General features: G+C 40.6%; 1 protein-coding gene across 3 annotated transcripts in view; it reads right to left on the minus strand.

Moving 5' to 3' along the window:
- Positions 1-419: 419 nt before the first annotated feature.
- Positions 420-19,752, minus strand: part of LOC139713055 (lysine-specific demethylase 4C-like) — a 29,269-nt gene continuing 9,936 nt past the window's right edge. For 2 of the 3 annotated variants that reach the window (XM_071624815.1, XM_071624816.1), the window contains exons 9-19: positions 14,012-14,184; positions 12,882-13,708; positions 9,888-10,010; positions 6,795-6,958; positions 6,049-6,253; positions 5,165-5,241; positions 4,060-4,224; positions 3,368-3,562; positions 2,527-2,700; positions 1,582-1,794; positions 420-986 (exon numbers count right to left, since the gene is read on the minus strand). In XM_071624815.1, the coding sequence (XP_071480916.1) occupies positions 453-986; positions 1,582-1,794; positions 2,527-2,700; positions 3,368-3,562; positions 4,060-4,224; positions 5,165-5,241; positions 6,049-6,253; positions 6,795-6,958; positions 9,888-10,010; positions 12,882-13,708; positions 14,012-14,184 (2,850 nt within the window). In that variant the 3' untranslated portion in view covers positions 420-452. The remainder of the gene's footprint in view (positions 987-1,581; positions 1,795-2,526; positions 2,701-3,367; positions 3,563-4,059; positions 4,225-5,164; positions 5,242-6,048; positions 6,254-6,794; positions 6,959-9,887; positions 10,011-12,881; positions 13,709-14,011; positions 14,185-19,752) is intronic. The other variant, XM_071624817.1, reaches the window with a different exon arrangement.

A 19,752-nucleotide genomic window follows, 5' to 3' on the forward strand; every position in this document is an offset into this window, starting at 1 on the left:
GACCGTGGCCACCACTTAGACAATAGCCAGCTACACACGTGGTTTTCTCTCCTGGTGACCCCGGAAGCAGTCGCCATTCCTTCGCTCTTGGCGTCGTACATGAAACTCTGCCACCAGAACAAGATGTTCCACGAACAAGCAGTTGGGAGGGGCTTTGAGAAACCTGCGACATGTCTAACCAAGCCATGTTGAAAGCACCGGCTCCCGCAGGCTCTGCAAAACCCCCATCTCTGTCGGGACTCTGTTGCAGAACTCCACACATCTTCGCGCCGTCCTCGCATCAACAGATACGTTGCATTCCGGCAGTTCTAGTGCACATATTTTAATTCATGAATAACGAATGAAGTCATCTTCTTCCGAGTCTTGCTTTATATATATATTTATATTTATATATATAAAAAAAAACAAACAAACACAAATCGCATTGGCAAAATGTCTGCCTTTCAGAGGCCTCACTTTGAGAAGAAACTCTCAGTCTGTTGCACGTTGCTGTCCGGTCTGAACAAGACTGTGTCCAGCCTAAGCGAGGAGTCGTTTGGAAATGACACGCCTCCCTCACTGGCACTTGTTATTGCTGGGGAATCCCCGTTTTTGTCCCTGAATCCGAGAGCCGGGACAGGAATGGTCACCTGGGGGGCCGGCCTCTCCGCCACGGGCGAGCCGCTCGTCGTCGGTTCCGTCTTTATCGTGATCGTCCCTCCCTGGGACGACAGTCCATAGCTTTCACTAGCCGACGTCCCGTTCTCCACCTTAATCGCCGACGCGAAAATGGGTGACCAGAGAGAGCTGCTGGGGCTGGCCTCCTGTGCGACACTGGACGGTCCAGCGCTGGACTCCTCGGTGTTCTCAGTCTTGACCAGTGTTTCCTTGCTGGAGGTGCTGTTTGGACCATCCCCGTTTCTCTCTCCCTCCTTCCCCTGCCTCGATTTCATCGACACAGCTGCTAGGTCTTCGAAGCCCTTGTACCGCTTTTCTGTGGCCTCAGACTGGAATGAAATATATAGGGAGCACTCACAATGGCACTGATAACAACATGAAAATGAGTTGGACCTACCAAAACATTTTTGCTTATGAAATGCCATAAGATAATTCCTCAATCGCACAGCGATACAAAGGAAATCATTCTTATTTGCAAACACTTTTTTTTTAACATAAACAAATTATTTTCATTTTAAGAACTTCTTTCAAGCAATATCCACTTATCTGCATGGATTTTGCAATTCTTAATTCTTTGTGCCAAATCTTCACACATAAAGGAATTCATGTAATATATTCATAAAATCAACAGCTATGGTAGACGATCAAGCAGACGATGCAATGAATCCTTATCTGTCAGCCATTTTGCTTGTGGCAAGAATAAATTTCAATACAAGAAAAGCTTTTTGAAAGACCATGAGTCACAACCTTGTATGTATTTGTTTGATATAATCCTCTCTGCTCATATGATTCTCTGCACTGTTTTCAACCGGGTACTGGTTACAGCGAGGTAAAAAATCAGCGATACCAGTGACCTCATTTGAACAAGGTTCCCCTGTGGTGAAACCGATGAATGGCAGCCCTATAGAGGGCGGTATGACTCACCAGCCTTATCCGCACCCTCTTCGGCATGGGCTCCCCTTCCTTGTAGATGTCCTCCTTCTTGACGGTGACCACGGAGCCGTCCTCAAATTCCACCTCGTACATCTTGGTGGAGTACGAGTTGATGAAGGTGCCGGCATACAGTATTCCATCCACCCAGCGTACGTCCACGTCGGCCCCAACCTCGGGTGGGCCGTCCCTCACGATGTTGTGGCTCTGGGTAGAGAACAAGTACATTATTTGATGCACAACAGCTGGACGCCAATTGAACAACGTGTATGACAAGTCCTGATGTACAAATATATGGCATATACAGTATGTACAACCATGGCAGAGATTACAATCACTTAACGCAATGAAACACTCAAAGCACAATCTTTTTTTTAAACAGTACAGTATCTTTTATTGCTGTCTTTTCATAGATTCCTTTCTGCATCGTTATGCACCCTAGTATCTACAAACAACATTGCAGTAGTTATGTAACTACTACTTAAAGGGATGGTATAGTATTGGTTGAGGTGAGGATTCAGCTTTTAACTTTTTGCAAGGTACTTTATGAAATGTTAAAGAGCATACAATTCTAAGAGAAATGCAAAGTTCACTTGATGAAAATCTCTTTTGAAATGGCTGAGATAGCCAAAGACAAAAACAAACAATCCTAATAAAAGGTGGGTCCTACCTCTTATTAGGATTGCTTTGTTTTGGATACCTGAGCCATTTCAAAAGAAATTTTTATCAAATAAACTTTGAATTTCTCTTAGATTTATATGCTCTTTCATATTTCATAAGAGGTTTCTCATTATCTAAAAAAAAAAATCAAAAGAAATTGGAAACTTGAAGCCCCACCTCAACTAAAACTTTACGATCCCTTTAAACTGAGCAAAAAACTTACTCTAATCACTTTACAATCAGCTTTCTAAAGCTTTTTTTTTAACAGTGCGAACTCACCTCGATGTCCTCTGGATAGAGGTTGTCACAGAAGCTTTGGTCCTCCTTGAATTCTACATGACAGAACATCTGGGCCTTCTCCCCCTTCACCATCGACTTGTAGTAGCGGTTGTTCTTGTGCTTGGCTATCACCTGATCTCCCGCATGGATTTCCTTCATCTTGCGAATTCTCGTCTGAAAAATTTACAGGTGTGAACATGTTTCAGTTTACAAATGAATAGTTTGATTGCAAAATGGGATAAGTGTCATTTTCACATGTATTCTAAAGTAAGTCCATCACTATGTAGAGCAAAGTAAGACCTTTCCAGTGATAACTCACTTGTTGCATAATGAAAAATATTCTGGAATGATACTAAATATTATTTTAATATAAAAAATATTCTGGAAGTTTTGATTTTATTCATCCCATAATTTTGTTTTCACATCCATTTGCTAAGGACACTAGAAAGAGTACTTACACCAAAAATATGCCTATTAGGAGCTGTATTTAGTGACTTACAGCAAATAGTCTAATTTGATGGATACATTACGCATTAATTAGCATAAATAAGCACAAATGACTTTTTTTGGGGAAAATCCAACTTTACACTTTCGTAGAGTACAACGCAAGCAATGTGTGTGCTGATTTTTGTCACGATCGCGCGGTCAACGACTGAGATGGGGGGGGCTTCCCTGGCTCGCGGCTCTATCGTCTACCTAAATAGCCAATAGCCTGGCCTAGTTAGGGTTAACAAGGTATTAGAGTATAAACTCATGGATCCAGTCCTTCACACTGTCAAACTGCCCAACACAGCGTTCACATTGCAACATAAACCTCGCATTAAAAGTTAAAAAAACTCACCCAGTCCTTCACGTTGACCGGATGCCTGACGCAGGTGGCGAAGACGGCACACGGCCACACCCCGGGCTCCATGATGACCCCAGCAGCATTGGCACACGTCACGTGGAAAGAGATGGCACATTTGCCCACCGAACACTGAATACAGGACCCATACTTTGGGCTGTACTTGATGAATGACCGGCAGAAAAAACATTTCTGTGGACAGACAAAGTTGAGAGTGAGAGAAAGTGCCAGAATGGGAAAATTGTGTGACTAAGAAAGGCTTTGCACAAGAATACTTAACATTCCGTAAGATTTGGGAGCAAATTCAGTGAAATAAAAATTGACCGAAGGAAATATTTATTTACAATTACAAACTGTCTTTCATTTACATGATGCTATCTATACATGTGCAAATCATCATATTCATCATATAGGGTGTTTGCCATACCTGTAAGAATAAGAATATTACCCAATGTCCCTCAGATCTTATAGAAGCTGCAAGGAACAAACAAATGAAAAACCCTTCCCACCAACAAAAAAGAACAAGAAAAATAGAAGAAGAGCCCCCTCCCCCTCTCAAACAACCCAACATGTTTCTTAAAATCTGAGGACCATTGTATTTGTATATTGCACAAGTATCAGGCCTCAGGGAATTCCATGCTATACTACTAATCAATACAAAACATGACAGTATGGACAGGGAGGCATACCAGTTTGAGTCTAGCTTCCGATATGTTTGAGCAGTCGATGGGGTGCCTCTCCAGTACGTTGACGAAGCGCACCTCGGGGATGGCCATGGCACACATGATGTGGGCCCACTTGCCATGGGTGGTGTGCCGCAGGGCCCCGCCCCTCAAGTTACACAGGCAGCATACCTACAGGTGGTAGGAAGAAGATGGGGCAGAGATATTAAGAGTGGGTACAAAAAGAGATCGAACTTATGTGTACGATAAAGAAAGAGATTGGCTGCATATTGTCAAGTAAATTGGAGCTGACAGCTTTTCTCGTGGCATAAAATTTTTGCAAATTGCTACTGGCATATAAGGCATAGAGCACAGGCAAGAACTTTCACATGCATTTACATTTTGCGAATCTTGGCTCCCGTGAAATTTGTGTCATTAAAATGTGCACAAACATTTCTGGTTTTACAGTATGCAACATGGTGGGAAAATCTAAATTGAAGGACAGTTTACTCTCTACTCTTTACAGCAAAAAAAAACCTGGCCATTCATACACCAGTATGCATGCATGCAGTCACGAATGTTCTATGAGATTCCATCCATTCTTTCCGCGAGTGCTATGGATACGGGCTTATCCCAAAGATGAAAGCATTTCTTTTTGAACACAATCCCTCTTTATGTGTACAACAAGGTAATAAACTGAATGTTGCAAGTGAAGACATAATCATGCACACAGTCACAAATATTCCCTCAAGTTTGCTTGGTTCTTCCTAAGTGCAATAAATGAACTAAATGATGCAATACAAGTGCTATACTGTAAAACCAGAAATGTTCGCGTGCATTTTAATTTCGCGAATTTCGCGAGCGCCAAGATTCGCGAAATTAAAATGCACGCGAAATTTCTTATCTACATTATATGCATTGAACGCAAGAGGCAATTCGCGAAAATTTCTTGCCGCGAAAAAGGCCGTCGGCTCCAATTCGCGAAAATTTTGTGCCGCGAATATATCATGTTTTACAGTAATCATGTATCTCATCACTGCCTATATCAATAATAGTTCTATGCCCAAATCCACTGATACCGACAACAGAGAATGGCCTAAAGAGGCTGAGAGATGCTGGGAAAATTACTCACAGCTGACCAGTCTTCTTCGGTGCACCGCTGGCACGTCCAGGCGACCACATTCCTGGGCGGTGCTTCGCCATAGCAACCTACAAACACAGCAGATTGACAAAATGGTTTACATGATGACAACAAGGCATACTAAACCCGACAAGTACATGTTTGGTCTGCATATTGTTCTATTAACCTGGTTCTTCTGCTTTCTCAACTGCGCATCCTAAAGGTGCTTTGTCATTTCAATTTCTATCATTGAAAAAGTTGTATGTAAGCCCACAGAAATTCATGATACATTACATGAAAACTCTTTCAACACTGCTGTGATCAATATACAGAACCAAAACTACAACAGGCAGATTTTGCCCAAGATCTACACTGAGCCAACTTAACCATGACCAATCACATACGAAATCAGAAATCACCTAAGACAAGCTTTGTGAATTATCCTCTGTATTATAACCACATACGAAATCAGAAATCACCTAAGACAAGCTTTGTGAATTATTCTCTGTATCATAATCACATGCAGTAGAAATATTCACAAATCATGCTATCAGCCCTAAGGAGCAGTGTAATTTAGGTGAGACATTTATACATTTTTTTTTCTTTTTACATATTCCATTCATATACATATACGTATGACATTTTCCATATTTTTCTTGAGGTCATGCCCCTACTAAAGGATTATTTTCGTATATTGGTACATTGCATCTTTTCTGAAGTGCTGAATTCTCTACTATAACACTGTTGAGACTGATACCAGCTGATCTGTGATTAACCCTTTCTGTGCCAGGGACTTTGCACAGCGTGTACAATGCTACAGGGTTTTCTGTGCCGTTCGACCCTCAAAGCACACAAAGGCTTAAAATGCATTACGTGAGACAGAGACGAGTACTCACTTGCATGAACAGCAAGGTTGCATGTCATGCACGAGAGAATGGGGCTGCACGCCTCGTCATCGATCAGGGGGTTCTCGCAGCTGGGATTGGCGTTCTCGCTCGTTGCCGCGAAGCAGTCCTCTGGCGTCAGCACAAACTTCTGGTAGTCCTGGGAGGACCCCACCAGGACCGTCTTACCCGCATCGTCTTCGTCATAGATTCCAAGCTGAAAGGAAGGAATGAGGAGAGAGGGAAAAATGAGTTCCTCAATGTTAAACACTAAATCTTATACAGGTATTCTTCAAATTTGTATTGCATATACAAGTGACTTCTGTTCCGACAAAGTCCTCGGAACCGACAGTTTTTGTTCCTTTTATAGCCAAACAGTAATGGATAATATTTTATGAAGATTTATAGATGATAATTTTGGGACCTCAATCTTAACTTTGTTGTAATGAGGACTTTGTGACAGCCGTGTTTGTTAGAAGAGGGTGCACTGCACTGCCCTCCTTGCAATAATGACGTAAAATCAAGACCAGTGGCTTGTTGTATAAGCGTTTAGCCTGGGAAAAACTCCGGTAAGAATTGAAAACTCAGGATAGCATGATTCTGCCAGTGACTTAACATAGGAAAAAATCTGTTAAAAATCAGCCCGAGTTTTTCTCGGGTAAAGAGTTTTATGCAACAGGCCACAGATTTCCTGAAAATGCATGTCAAGTCTCAGCAAAGTTTGTGCACTTTGGCACACGGAGGAGTGAGGACTTTACCTTGTCGTGGTAAAATATCCTACAGACACAGCAGCCTGGCTTCTGGTCAGCCATGGAGGCATTGTACACCCTTTCCATCAAGAAGTTGGTCGGCTGGGTCACCCAGAGGCCATTCAGTGACCTCGCCCAGTCCTTCATGGCCCGCATTTCTTTGGTGGTGAAGGCTACACAGAGATACAAGTAGTGGAGACAAGGCAAAAATTGCTGATGAAATGTGTTTGGCATTTTAAACTCGGGGCTTTGGTGTTGCTGTTGTTGCTCTCTATGTTGTTTCATGTGACAGCTATGTTGTACATTGCAACCCCAACTCAGTTATCTTTTAATACTCCATAGAGGTTAACTTTGTATCATCCTGCATGCATATAGCAAACCCATTATACTCTGCTACCATCATGTAATGTGCTTACGGTTTACTAGTCAGACATGCCCACTCAAATTTTGAAGGAAGGACACACAAACTGCCCATTTCATTCTGGACACTCCGTATCACTATTCGTCGGTACCATTTTTCTTTTCATAAAAGATGCGTGCATGACCATTATTTTCATCAGCATATCATATATCACCTACAAATTTGTTGTTTGTGGAAAGCTGATTAATTATGTACTGGATAGCATCGTTAACATTCAAAAGCCCATATTAAAAAAAAAAATCAATAAGTTCTACTGGCAGAGATGACATATAACATTACAGGTACTTATGAGAAAACAGTGCAATTTCTGAATTGGGGGGGGGGGGGAGGATCAAGTGGAGTTAGCTTTTACTCAAGCAAAGAGTTGCAGCCAATCAACAATCCGAATACATTTAATGAACTGCAAGCACTCAGATTTATGTCGGAAGTCCAGCTTCTGATTACAGTGACCCCATAACAAAGGAGACAACCAATCTCTATTTCGATGGTGGTGCTTACTGTGAAAGTTATGATGACTGAGTGCAAATATGTATTGACTGAATACAACTGGGCTCTTTTTCAAAGCTGGCCCTTGGGCTCTGAAAAGACTATTAGTACCCAGTTTTAAAATGAGATGGAAAAATTACAATTACTGACAATAACTGAACTCAAGCAATGCCAATAACTTACACTGTATGACAGGAACCTTTCAGCATATGAAAAGCGAAGTGGGTATGTGAATGAACGCAAGACGTTAGTATAAGAAGTCTAAATCTTCAAGTAGGAATAACAATTCAATAAAAGGCACAACTGAATATGTGCTGTCCAATCATGTAAACTTTGATGTGAAGTATAATGTTTGAAGGAAGCCACATACGGAAGCAAACTTTGACAATGCAATTGACTAGGGCATGCATAACCTCTCTCGATTCTATTCTTCAAATTTGCAGACTCTCCCCCCCCATTAATTATCAAATATCAAAAACAATGCCAAATGTTTTGATATAAACAAGAGGGCCTTTACACATCAAACACAAAATTTGTGCAGGTACTACTATTAAAAAATTGAGTTTTGCATATTACTGATGTAGATATCTCTTTCCACATCCATCTCACAGCTTCTGAAGTAACCTGAGGTTTACAGCTAGGCACGATATGAAAGCTATGTGGAGACACTTATCTCACTATGTTCTTGATAAAGTCATGCTATACCATGTACTAGGGATGATATGAAAGCTATGTGGAGACACTTAATTTCACTATGTTCTTGATAAAGTCTTGCTATACCATGTACAAGCTACACCATGTGACACTCATGAGGGAGAAGCAGAGAGAGAAGAGGAGGACAATGTGTGAAAAGGATGGTTGGACAGAGCCTACATATGAGGACACAGTGGTTGCTGGGATTTGCGGAAAAAAACTGAGTCATGTTTGTGTCATGCTAAGCAGTGGCCATGGAAGGAGTTGGAATCTGACCTTGCCGGTCGTATAATGCCCGACACCCTATACCTTTACAATGGGAATACCGGCATCCAATCCACTTAATATCATTGACAACTGTCTTTTTTTATTTTAATTTGGTAAAGATGGTATGCTAGAATGTGATATTCATCAAACATGCATGACTCTGCATACACAATAAAGTTCATCAATGGGTGCAAGCTTTAATCTAACTTCCAAACTGTAAATGATTTGTGACAAAGATACTGCAAATATAAACAGTGCTGGGATTTTGACAGGGAAGATTTTTCAGACATGAGTGATGATGGGATATAGTAAATGCATAAGGAACACACGGCACCATCAGGAAATTTTCCCTGGATTTGTATTTGTGCCATTAATTATAGTGAGTGGTATGTTATAGAAATAAATATGATGATTTTGTGTTTGCAGATGGAATCTGGTGCTCTTTTTCTTCACTGAGGGGAGTGCATCCATACCTGTAAGTCCTCTTCAACAAGAAATCAAATTATGATGGCACACTCCAGTCATTTTCTGGTCATGGGACTTCTTCTTGAGAAATTGAATGACAGAAACTGATGTACGCTCCTAACCCTGAGTGACTCTAGCATTTTGTTCCCCTGTGACAGTGGATGCAGTATGACGTGAGGTGAGTGATGTGGAATTCTAGTGATGCATGTTTTCCTTTTTGGGCGTTACTGCTCCTCGTGTTGGTCAAACTGTGTGTGGAACTCATGCTAACAACATGAGTTTGTGATTTCAGGCTACGCTTATACTTGTGAAAGATACTGCCATGATGGAATTGTGGGCATCACTCTAATAGAGACTTGAAAGAAATTGTCACTTACAATGGCCGTAACTACTACTACTGTAAAAGTGGACATTTTCGTGCATTTCGCGCAACCAGAAACTAGTGCGAAAATAAGAGCACGCGAACATTCTTGCTTGCTATATGTTCCAGTAGTTCATGTCTTGATTCTGTGGAATTAAAAACACGCAAAACTCATCTGAACCGGCACAGCGTGAAAAATTACTCACGCAAAAATATCCACTTTTACAGTATGGCTATGCCTGAAGAAAATGCTCAAACCTCACTGGGCTTTTGCTCTGGTGACAGTTGCGATCACTGTAAGTGACAGTTTTTCTCAAGGCAATAACGGAAGAACGAGCCCTAGACTTTGTGGTAGCTCCAACAGGGCCCACGGGTCAGTCTCCCGCCCCCAACCGGACTGAGCATTTACCAGAATGAGTGTGATGAGCAGACTGCGGAAGCACTGATGGTATACCACCCGGCTTGGGCATGGCTAGGGCCCGCCTATATTCCAACATGGCCACTGCTGAGCGAGGGGGTGATGGACATCGGTCTGTGTGGGGGAGAGGGTGCACATATGGATGTAGTTTGGGGACTGCATGAGGGCACTTGGCAAATGGGGGAAGTTTCAAAGTGAACTGATCGCGGAAAAAGAATGACACACAGAGGCAAGACAGTTCCGCTCAAACCAGGACATATATGAAAGTCATAGAGAAGTTAATGCAGAATCCTACTCCAGAAGAAAATGTTAAGAAACTTTGAAGTTGATGTTAATGGTTGCTGTTTACCTCCCTACAAGGGCAGGAACACGTTGCTGGGGTTTCTCTTTCTACTGTACATATCAACTGATATCAGTGTCAAGGTTTAAAATACTCAAATTGTTTATGTTAAAACAAACAAAGAACAAGAAACCAAAAGCAATTAAGTAACAAATAAGTAGTGCATTCATAGCATTTTATGCCAGTATGGATGCACAAAATTTCTGAGTGAAAAGTACAAGTTTTGTACATGCATTAGCTGACAAAAGGTCGAAGGTCATGGGTGCAGCCAGCCCATCCTACAGACACTATTGTGAAATAGTAACAAGGCAAGAATACTTAGGATGTGATTTAAGGATGCATGTGTGCAGAAACACAAAATAATAAACATGCAGTTCCCTTCAAAAATGTTTTGACACTGATAACTTCAGGACAAGTATTAGCTCAACAACAACAAAAATCTTATCAAAGGTCCCATCCGAAAATACCAATGCCTAGAAGCCTTAAAATCTTCAAACTTCCATTCACCAAACATAGGATCATTCATGAACCAAATACAGAATCGTAATTTTTTATTTGTATTATTTCTTGCTGAACTGAATTACAAAATGAAATTTAAAAGAAATTGATACGAACATCAGAAAAATCAAGTAGCAGTAACAATAATAATAATAAGATAATAAGATATGTGTGTTCTTTCTTTTTTTTCGCTACACATAGCCACATTCAAGGACAAGTTCACCTTCATAGACATGTGGTTTGAGTGAATGCAGCAATATTAGTAGAACACACAGTGCGAGTTTGAGCAAAATCGGACAATCCGTTTAAAAGTTAATGAATTTTTGAAGTTTTTGCTTAGTCACTGCTGGATGAGAAGACTACTACAGCTTGTGATGTCACATGTGTACAACCATATGTGACCGTGCACCTCAAAACGAACATAAAGTCGCACACACTGATTTTGCGTGAGGACTGAAAATAAGTGAAATGGGTCAACCTAGCCGAACTTGACTTTTTCATATTTTCTGAAAGAGCGGGTCTTCTTTTACATTATGCTAAAATTTGGTATCATAAAATGGGCAGGAAAGTGTGTTTTTTTAGCAGTTTATCTCGAACATTTTTGGTAGAATAGTGTGATTAGGTGTGTCTTTAGAATCCCTTTTTCATTTCTGAAAAACCTTGTCCACACTCTTCACTTTCAACTCTAATAACTTTTGAAAAGATGATGCTACTGCTTTGAAAATTGGCATTAATTATGGACACAATGTGTTAAAGAGGCATGCTTAATTTCAATTTAATTTGATAATCCCTTCATTGTTGTTACTCTGGTGGTTTACTTCCTGTTTTTTGTCCCATTCATCGCACAGCCAGCACGGTTTGGTAAAGATTAAGCGCTTGAATAGACACTGTACTTCAGAGCCTCTTTTCTCAGTTCCCACTTTTCCTGAGTTTGTGCTTTCTTTCCAATATTTAGATAGGTTAGGAGAGTCCATTTGATTTGAGTTATACATCATTTTAAAGCTTAAAGTCTGCTCTTTCAGAATATGGTCTCAACTAAAAATTCATGTCTGGCGACTTTTTGTTTGTTTTGAGGTGCAGGGTCACATATAAAGAAAATATAAAGAAAATTCAAGATACATTGTATTTTCAATTTTCTCGCATAATAAAAGAACACAAGGACTTCCCTCTTTCAGAAGGCAAGGGGAATAATCCTACCCTTAACTTACGACAATGACGAATCGAGGAAATGTGCACTTTCTTCAAAAAGTAAAATTTTGTGAAATTCTCTTTATATTTTCCTTATATTGTTCTATGCATGTGACATCATACACTGTAGTAGTCTTCTCATCCAGCAGTAACTGTGCAGATACTTTAAAAATTCATAACTTTTGAACGGATTGTCTGATCTTCCTCAAACTTTCACTGATATTGCTGCATTCACTCAATCCACATGTATATGACGTCGGACTTGTCCTTTAAGGTTTTTTCATTGTGTGATACATGGCCAGGGTATTGTTTGTATTCAACACACTTCTTTGAAAGAAAAATATCTTTATTCTCAGACTTTCTCGGCAAACCAAGAGGGCACAACCTGAAACTGTGCATTCTGCAAATGACTGAATTAACCCTGTACTGAAGTGAATAGAATTGATTAGACAAGGAAAGAGAACTATCAAAAGTCCTACTGAGCCCAAGGGAATGAAATAAGGGACAGTGTATGACATCACTCTGATGTGGATTAATAATCCTCAACACACGAATCACTCAGCAATAAACACACAAGTCAGAGCACTAGATATGACATCAACTGTGAATGTGGGCTCACAAAGGTGTTGGCAAAGAGTGGAGAAGTAAGGCAGAGTATGCTCACATACACTGAGAGTGGTATGTTAATCAACAGCACACAGTGATTTTGTTTCCTGTTCTTGGGGATAAAGCACATGTACAGTTTATTCCCATTTTAGAAGGTTTTCAAAAACCAATTAGTTTATCAACTTTCAAAGAGATGACTGTACTTGAGAAAGTTTCCTGAAACTTAATTGAAATCTGTTAGTGTGGGAGGCAGGATAGGCCTCACCGCAGGCATCATCTGATGAACTGAAGTAAAGATTGTGCACAATTCCCTTTTGGAATGAATGAGGTAGAAGAAAGAATTGTCATCTTACCTTTGCCTTTCCTCATGCGCACCATCTGTCTGCGGCCTTCCTCCTCCCTGCTTGGTCTCGGTTGGTGCTTGTGCTTGTACTTGCCGTTACCAGCAGACGAGGCCTTGGGCTTAGAGGATGAGTAGCGGTGATCGAACATCACCCATCGGCTCGTCTCCGTCGATTCCTCCTGATCGGCGCAGTCGACCTCCTTCTCCGGCTCGATGCTCCCCTCTCCGTCCGACACCCCATCTTCCACCAGTGGCCTCTCGAGCGCAGACGTCTGATCGACATTTGATGCATCTCCCGTGGCATCCTCCGCGTTAGTCTTTCCGCTTTTGCTCTTGGTGTCTTTCCTCTTGGTCTTTTTGCGCTTTTTGAGTTCTGCCTTGGGCGTGATCACCAACACTCCTTCGGGGAGCTTCTTTTTCTTGGGTTTCTTTTGTCCATTTGCGGCCGGGTGTTCCGCTGAGGCCTTCTTCTTTTTGGACGGCGATGCGCCGTCCTCCGCGCTTGGTGCCTTCCTCTTTTTGGCAACACCGGTTGCGTCTTCCGACTTTTCCTTCTGCTTTTTCTTCTTCTTCTTTGAGGCATTATCGACAGATTCCACGCCATTGCTGCTCGTAGTTGGATCGGCATCTCCACTGCTCACTGGCGGCTTCTTCTTCTTTGCTTTCTTCTTCGCTTCCTCACTCTGTCCATCCCCTCCTGCATCTGCCTCACTCGTCTTCACCTTCTTCTTCTGTTTCTTCTTCTTTGGCAGAGCGTTGGGCGAGTTCGTCCGCCTCCCGTCCTTCTTGTGGACAGGGTGTCTCCTCGGCAACTCGTCGCTCTTGTTGGTGAAAGGCCTGCAAGGAGAATTTCACACGTGCTAGGCATAATTTCAACATTCAGAGAGAGAGACAATGAATCTGCTGCGGTGGTAATGAGAGAATAATGGCATAATTATAATTTCAACCATTGCACTTGTGCTCACCATCCACAGTAGATCTGATCCATTGCGTTCACTTAAAATAAAGCACAAAATAATGAAAGAATGTTGGTACCATTCACAACGAGCTCAGTCTTAATTTTTCCCCGATGACATGCATGCGTCAATATACAGGAACACATCAAATTGGTCTGAAAGCCTGGAGAAAGAGTCTACTCACAGCATGGGCGGCTCCTTCATGTGCTTTTCTTTACTCCCCGCACCGGTTGGGTTGTCCACTTCTTCAATGTAGAGGGAGTCCTTTCCCTGCTTCCACGCCTCGTAGCGGTCGGGCTGGAACACCCGCACGAACGGCTCCATGCTAATCTTGACAGAGTCCTTTTGGCAGGTACACTGTACATCAAAGAAATTCAAAACATCACAATAGTATCATTTCTCCATTGGTTATATTGAATTCTGGCCTTGTGATGTGAGTCTTTTGAAGTTTAATGTGAGTCTTTTATGTTAATTTGTTCTTTATGTATTAAAATCATTGAGCAATACATCCAAGAAAATATTCCAGTAATGAAAATGTAATTAAAGGAGTAGGTTTTGCAGCATAACTTAAAGTACTGTTTCGATCCAAATTCAAATTGGGTGTAACAGAAAAGATGAAATCACATTAACAGAATGCTAATTCAAAACTATTTGAAATCAACATGCATACAACTTAAATTATTATGTTACTCCCACAAAACACTTTGATGTGTCTGTAAGGAATATATATGTACATGTAGTTCAACAGGATATCTAAAGAAGATTTTTGGAATAGGTCAATGAGAAAATTATGACATCATGATGACATCATTACCTCTACTACTTTGCACATGTGGTTATGAACAATATCACAGTTTCATTGAAATACAGTCACACTTCTTTCTTACTTCTTGTCTGACTGAAATGTAACTTAACCCTTGTGTTTCACTTCACCCTATGCATTATACTTAATTTAATGTTGAATTACATTTTATTCTAACACGGCATGAAAATTAAAGGCCAGATATGTAGTCTATTCCTAATGCTAGAGTCACACACAGCCGGATTTCGTACCGTGTCCATAAGGAATTAAAACCGTATCAACCTGGTTCGAGCCGTAGAGACTCGCATTGACCTGCATCATAACCCGTGTCAATTCCTGATGGATTCCGGGGGCTACGATACGGCGGTGAAAAACCTTTGGTCATGTTCAAAATTTTCTCATGGATTTCAATTCCGTATTGATATCCGAATTGACCCGGTTCAAACAGCATTGACCGCATCGACCCGCTGCAATCCGCAGAGTAAAACCGTATGGACCCTTGCCGTATCCGCATTGCCTTCATGCAATGGATGATGACAAGGTTTACATCCGGGTGACGGGTTGGTACGGGTCGAAGCGGGTTGACATGGGTCAATATAGGGGTCGAAAAGGATTCAGTTAAGGATTTGAAGCGGATTTTCATACGGTTCGATACGGGTCAAAACGGGTCTCTACGGCTCGAACCGGGTGGATACGGTTTTAATTCCTTATGGACCCGGTTCGAAATCCGGCCGTGTGTGACTGTAGCATAAATTACCCTCCATTCCGGGACTAATCCGGCTCATTTTCACCCGGATCAAATCCGTTTTGTGACCCGGCTGTGTGTGACTCTAGCATTAGTATTTACTGTATATGCCGAATATTTCATGAGGTTTTAATTTTCGTGAATTTTGAGGTCAGGTGCTGTTCGCGAATTTCAAGACACGCAAAAATATTGACTCTGATCCCCCCCCCCCCCCCCCCCCCCCCCGACATGACGTGCAAGCATGACGTGCACGCATGCACATCTCTGTCCAGCACTGCACTCAACGATCGCAAATGTAACCACTCACAAAATTGTCAGGAAGTCCCAATTCGCGCAAAATTAGATTTGCTAAATATCATTGTACACATACTTTGATTTGTCTTTTTGATTTGTCTTTTTTCCAAAGAAAACAATGCATTCTTATTGTACATAGTTATTCACTTATTTCATAAATGAAAACATTCGAGACAAAAGAAATGATGGACACGTTACTAATCCTCTAAATGTAAAACATGATTTTAACAAGTATTCATAATTTGTTCAATACACAGACATTTGTTTTCAGGCCTCATGGGCACACTTTGCTCATAATGCCTATCACAATTTGCAGAATAGGCAAATGTATTAGGAATAAATGTCAGTTTTTGGCATCTGTTGATATCCCTTAAATTCTGTTTCATGTCTCTTCCTATCCTTTAAATGGGTGTTTATCTTCGGTGATTTCTGTCAGAGCGGCGAGAATATTTTGTGCAGTTTTTTCTTGGTGAAAACGGATAGCACTATCTGACTCTTGTCCCTTAGTCGCATGTTTTCTCCTGTATCTGTACTGTACTTTGTCACTGTCCACGTGTTTTCATCTGCTAGGCCTCCTGTACAGTCCGTTGCTGCATGAGATGGAATGGCTAATGCCTATGTATGTACATACAGTTGAACCTCTCTTATCCGGCCTCCCTTTATCCGGATCTCTCTATTATACGGACGCAATCTCGCCGTGATTTTTTTTAAAAATAATTACGGGAGGAAAGGGGGATTCCCAACTCCTTGAGAACTCCTACACAAACACACATGAATTACATATACTTGATACATTTCTTAATAATTATTTAGGTAAATCATCCCAAGAATTTATAAAAGAAAATGGTTTCATTCTTGCAAACACAAACCTCGAGTCTATTTTGGGGTCTGTTACTGAGTGTAACAATGAAAAGGTTGCCGTATACACATTACTACATGTGGTACTACAATGGGCTACATCAGTACATGTGTATGTATATGTACATGTATAAAGCATTGAGTCTCCCGTATCCGGCCAAATCCCTTATCCGGATGAGCCCCGGTCCCGACTTGTCCGGATATGAGAGGTTCAACTGTACAGCACATCAAACGCGTACGCACGTCATCCATTTGTTCCTCATGCGTTTTGTCCCATGCGCATGCGGTTCATATTCGTTTCTCATGTGTTTGTGCACTGCAGGTTCCAGTCCTGTACACATTCGCCCCAGGTGCATTGTTTGTTTGGCCCCTAGACCGCGAATGTACGCTCCTCTAAAATGGAAATTACACTTTGTCAATCGGATCGATGGTTTGAACAACAGATGAGCAAAATATTGCCTGTTTCTTGTATGGTTGGCCTACACCTGGCAAAGTGTGACAGGGACTTAACAAATAAGCAACTAAGCATCAAGTCCAAATACTTCAGTCACCATAAGACAGCAGGAATATGTGAAATTCATGTGTTCTCCTAAAATATGATACATTATCAAGAATGATCATGATCACACATTAATTTATAAGAGACACATGTAACTTTTCTTTGCTGTGTGAACAGATATAACAGTACTTCAGCATGAGTAGTAATGGATTAATCAAATCAACAAACAATTTTTAGGACAATTTCACAACAAACTCCATAGTCTAACAGATCAGGGTTTTTTGTGTTTTTTAACACAATCATAGGTGTTTTACATGTATGGACACAGAAATAGCATTACTTTTTACATAGGTCAATATTCCATCATTTCCAAAAGATCTTCATCACATAAAGACATCACATGTATTTTAACCAAAGATGTCATAATTTCCTCTACAAAGAAAACTAATATGCAAATGCCCTGCTTACCATACTCATCTGGGGTCAACTGAAGAGACATATTACAGTGTGCATTTCTTTCTAATAATCTTGCCTTGCCAGACATGCCATCAAATTTGAAATTCAGCAAAATACATTTTGTCCAGAAATGTGTAGTATTGTTAAACATGATAACACTGGCTATTCCACAATACAATGGCATAATAAGGAAGGAAATGCAAATGGTGTTTAGCAACATTAGAGCACTTCGTAAGCAATACTTCCCAGAAACACCAATATGCATATTGAATGACGTAAGGAAATAGGAACATACCTGAGTAAAACAAAACAAAAACTCAATTACTACTGATACTTTATATCATTAAATAGGACCCTGACTAGAGGTCCCAAAATTAACAGACATACAATACAACATCATCCCATTTTGTATCATAAGTCATGAAATAGATTACAATTATTTACATGTAAATGGGAAGGATTTCTTATGTATTATTGCTAAATGTATGGCAAATTTTTATACAATTAAGAAATATTTCTACCAAAATTTTTAAAAGTTCAATTTCTACCAAAATTTTAAAAAGTTCAATTTCCTGTAGTTTACTTGCAATGGATGTTTATTAAAGGGAACGTTTGAGGAAAATCGGACAATCGATGCAAAAGTTATGAATTTTTACAGTTTTAGTGTTGGAACCGCTGGATGAGGAGACTACTAGAGGTTATGACGTATGAGTGGACAACAATATAAAGAAAATATAAAAAGGAATTCCACAAAAATTCACTTTTGTAGCAAAAATGAAAGAGTACTTGACTAACCGCTTTCAAAAAGCAGGGGGAATAAGTGCTACCCCTAACATATGTCAATATCAAGTTGATGGAATGTGTAATTTTCATGAAAAATGAATTCTTATTGAATTCCCTTTATATTTTCTTTATATTGTAGTCCACTCATACGTCATAACCTCTAGTAGTCTCCTTCCCCAGCAGTTCCAACACCAAAACTTTAAAAATTCATAACTTTTGCATCGATTGCCCGATTTTCCTCAAACTTTCACTGATGTGTTCTACTAATGTTACTGCTTTCACTCAATCCACATTGCTCTTTGGGTTTGCGTTCCCTTTAAAGAACAGAACACCAGATTGAATACAAGCTGGTATGCCACCTCATGTCTAATTAACTTTACTGCTGCACTTCACAGAAGTCAAGTTCGATGGGTGGAGCCATAGTGACAAAATACTTTGATGTATGGATACACAGCAGCAACCTTTCATTTCCTTTTTTCACTTTATCTGCAATCGTTTGGCGGATTAACTGTGATATTGCTCTCAAACACTGCTTCATTTGGAACACCCCGACCAACAATGTTACTTGAGCATCTGTTACCATGGCAACCTTTGAATGCATATTATGTAATAATTTCACCCTTTCCTGTCTAGCTTGCATTTATGATGCAAGTGACATCAAGAGCACTTTATTTCTTATAATGCCACTGGTATCCTCTGGGGGCAGAGACATTAAAACGTAGCAAGTCATCCCCAATACAGGGGATCTGTGGTATAAAGAGGATCTTAATATCACGGCAAGGGCCTTCTTATATAGATCTACACATCAGGATATCAAAACAAAGTGTGCCCTGCAAAATCACCCTGTTATAAGAAGGTTTTTTTGTTGATATCAAACTTCTTTATTGAACCAGGTTCCACTGTACACAAGTTTGAAGATAGTGACTGAGTGTTACTATACATCTTTGTCAACTCTGTTCTGTGGGTTGGATGCACATCTTGACATATCTTTCTCTTGATCCAAACTGGAGGGAAATTAAACTCTGCCTGGTGTACACCTCCTGGCACTTACATATCATCATACATCATTGATAGAGATGCAGACTATTGTATAAACCACATTCATGGAATGAGAAATTACTATTCCTTTTCAGAAAAAAACTCAGTGATTTCCCACCTTAGAGATGTTAAACAGCACATCTATATTGCTAGCACGGTACTTAGTATACCATGCATGCACAGTATCGCATGCAGTGGCATGGGAATGACTGTACACGCACATAGAGTGCATGCATTTCTCTCCGGCTGTCCTCGAGTGGACGTGAGGTGGCGCTACACAACGTGGTACCCCGGGGTAACGTGTGATGCATCATATTGCAATGTGTGATTATAGTGTTTTTCAATATAAGTTCATTGACCTTTGACCTTGTCTGAATTCAACAATATTCTCACTTGACCAGAAACTTTAGGTGATGTACCCATGGTGCATGTTTTGTGGTCACAGCTCAC

This window comes from Diadema antillarum, unplaced genomic scaffold (assembly GCF_040938485.1).
Source record: "Diadema antillarum isolate AM-2024a unplaced genomic scaffold, OU_Dant_1.0 seq00001899_RagTag, whole genome shotgun sequence".
Taxonomy (NCBI): Eukaryota; Metazoa; Echinodermata; class Echinoidea; order Diadematoida; family Diadematidae; genus Diadema; species Diadema antillarum.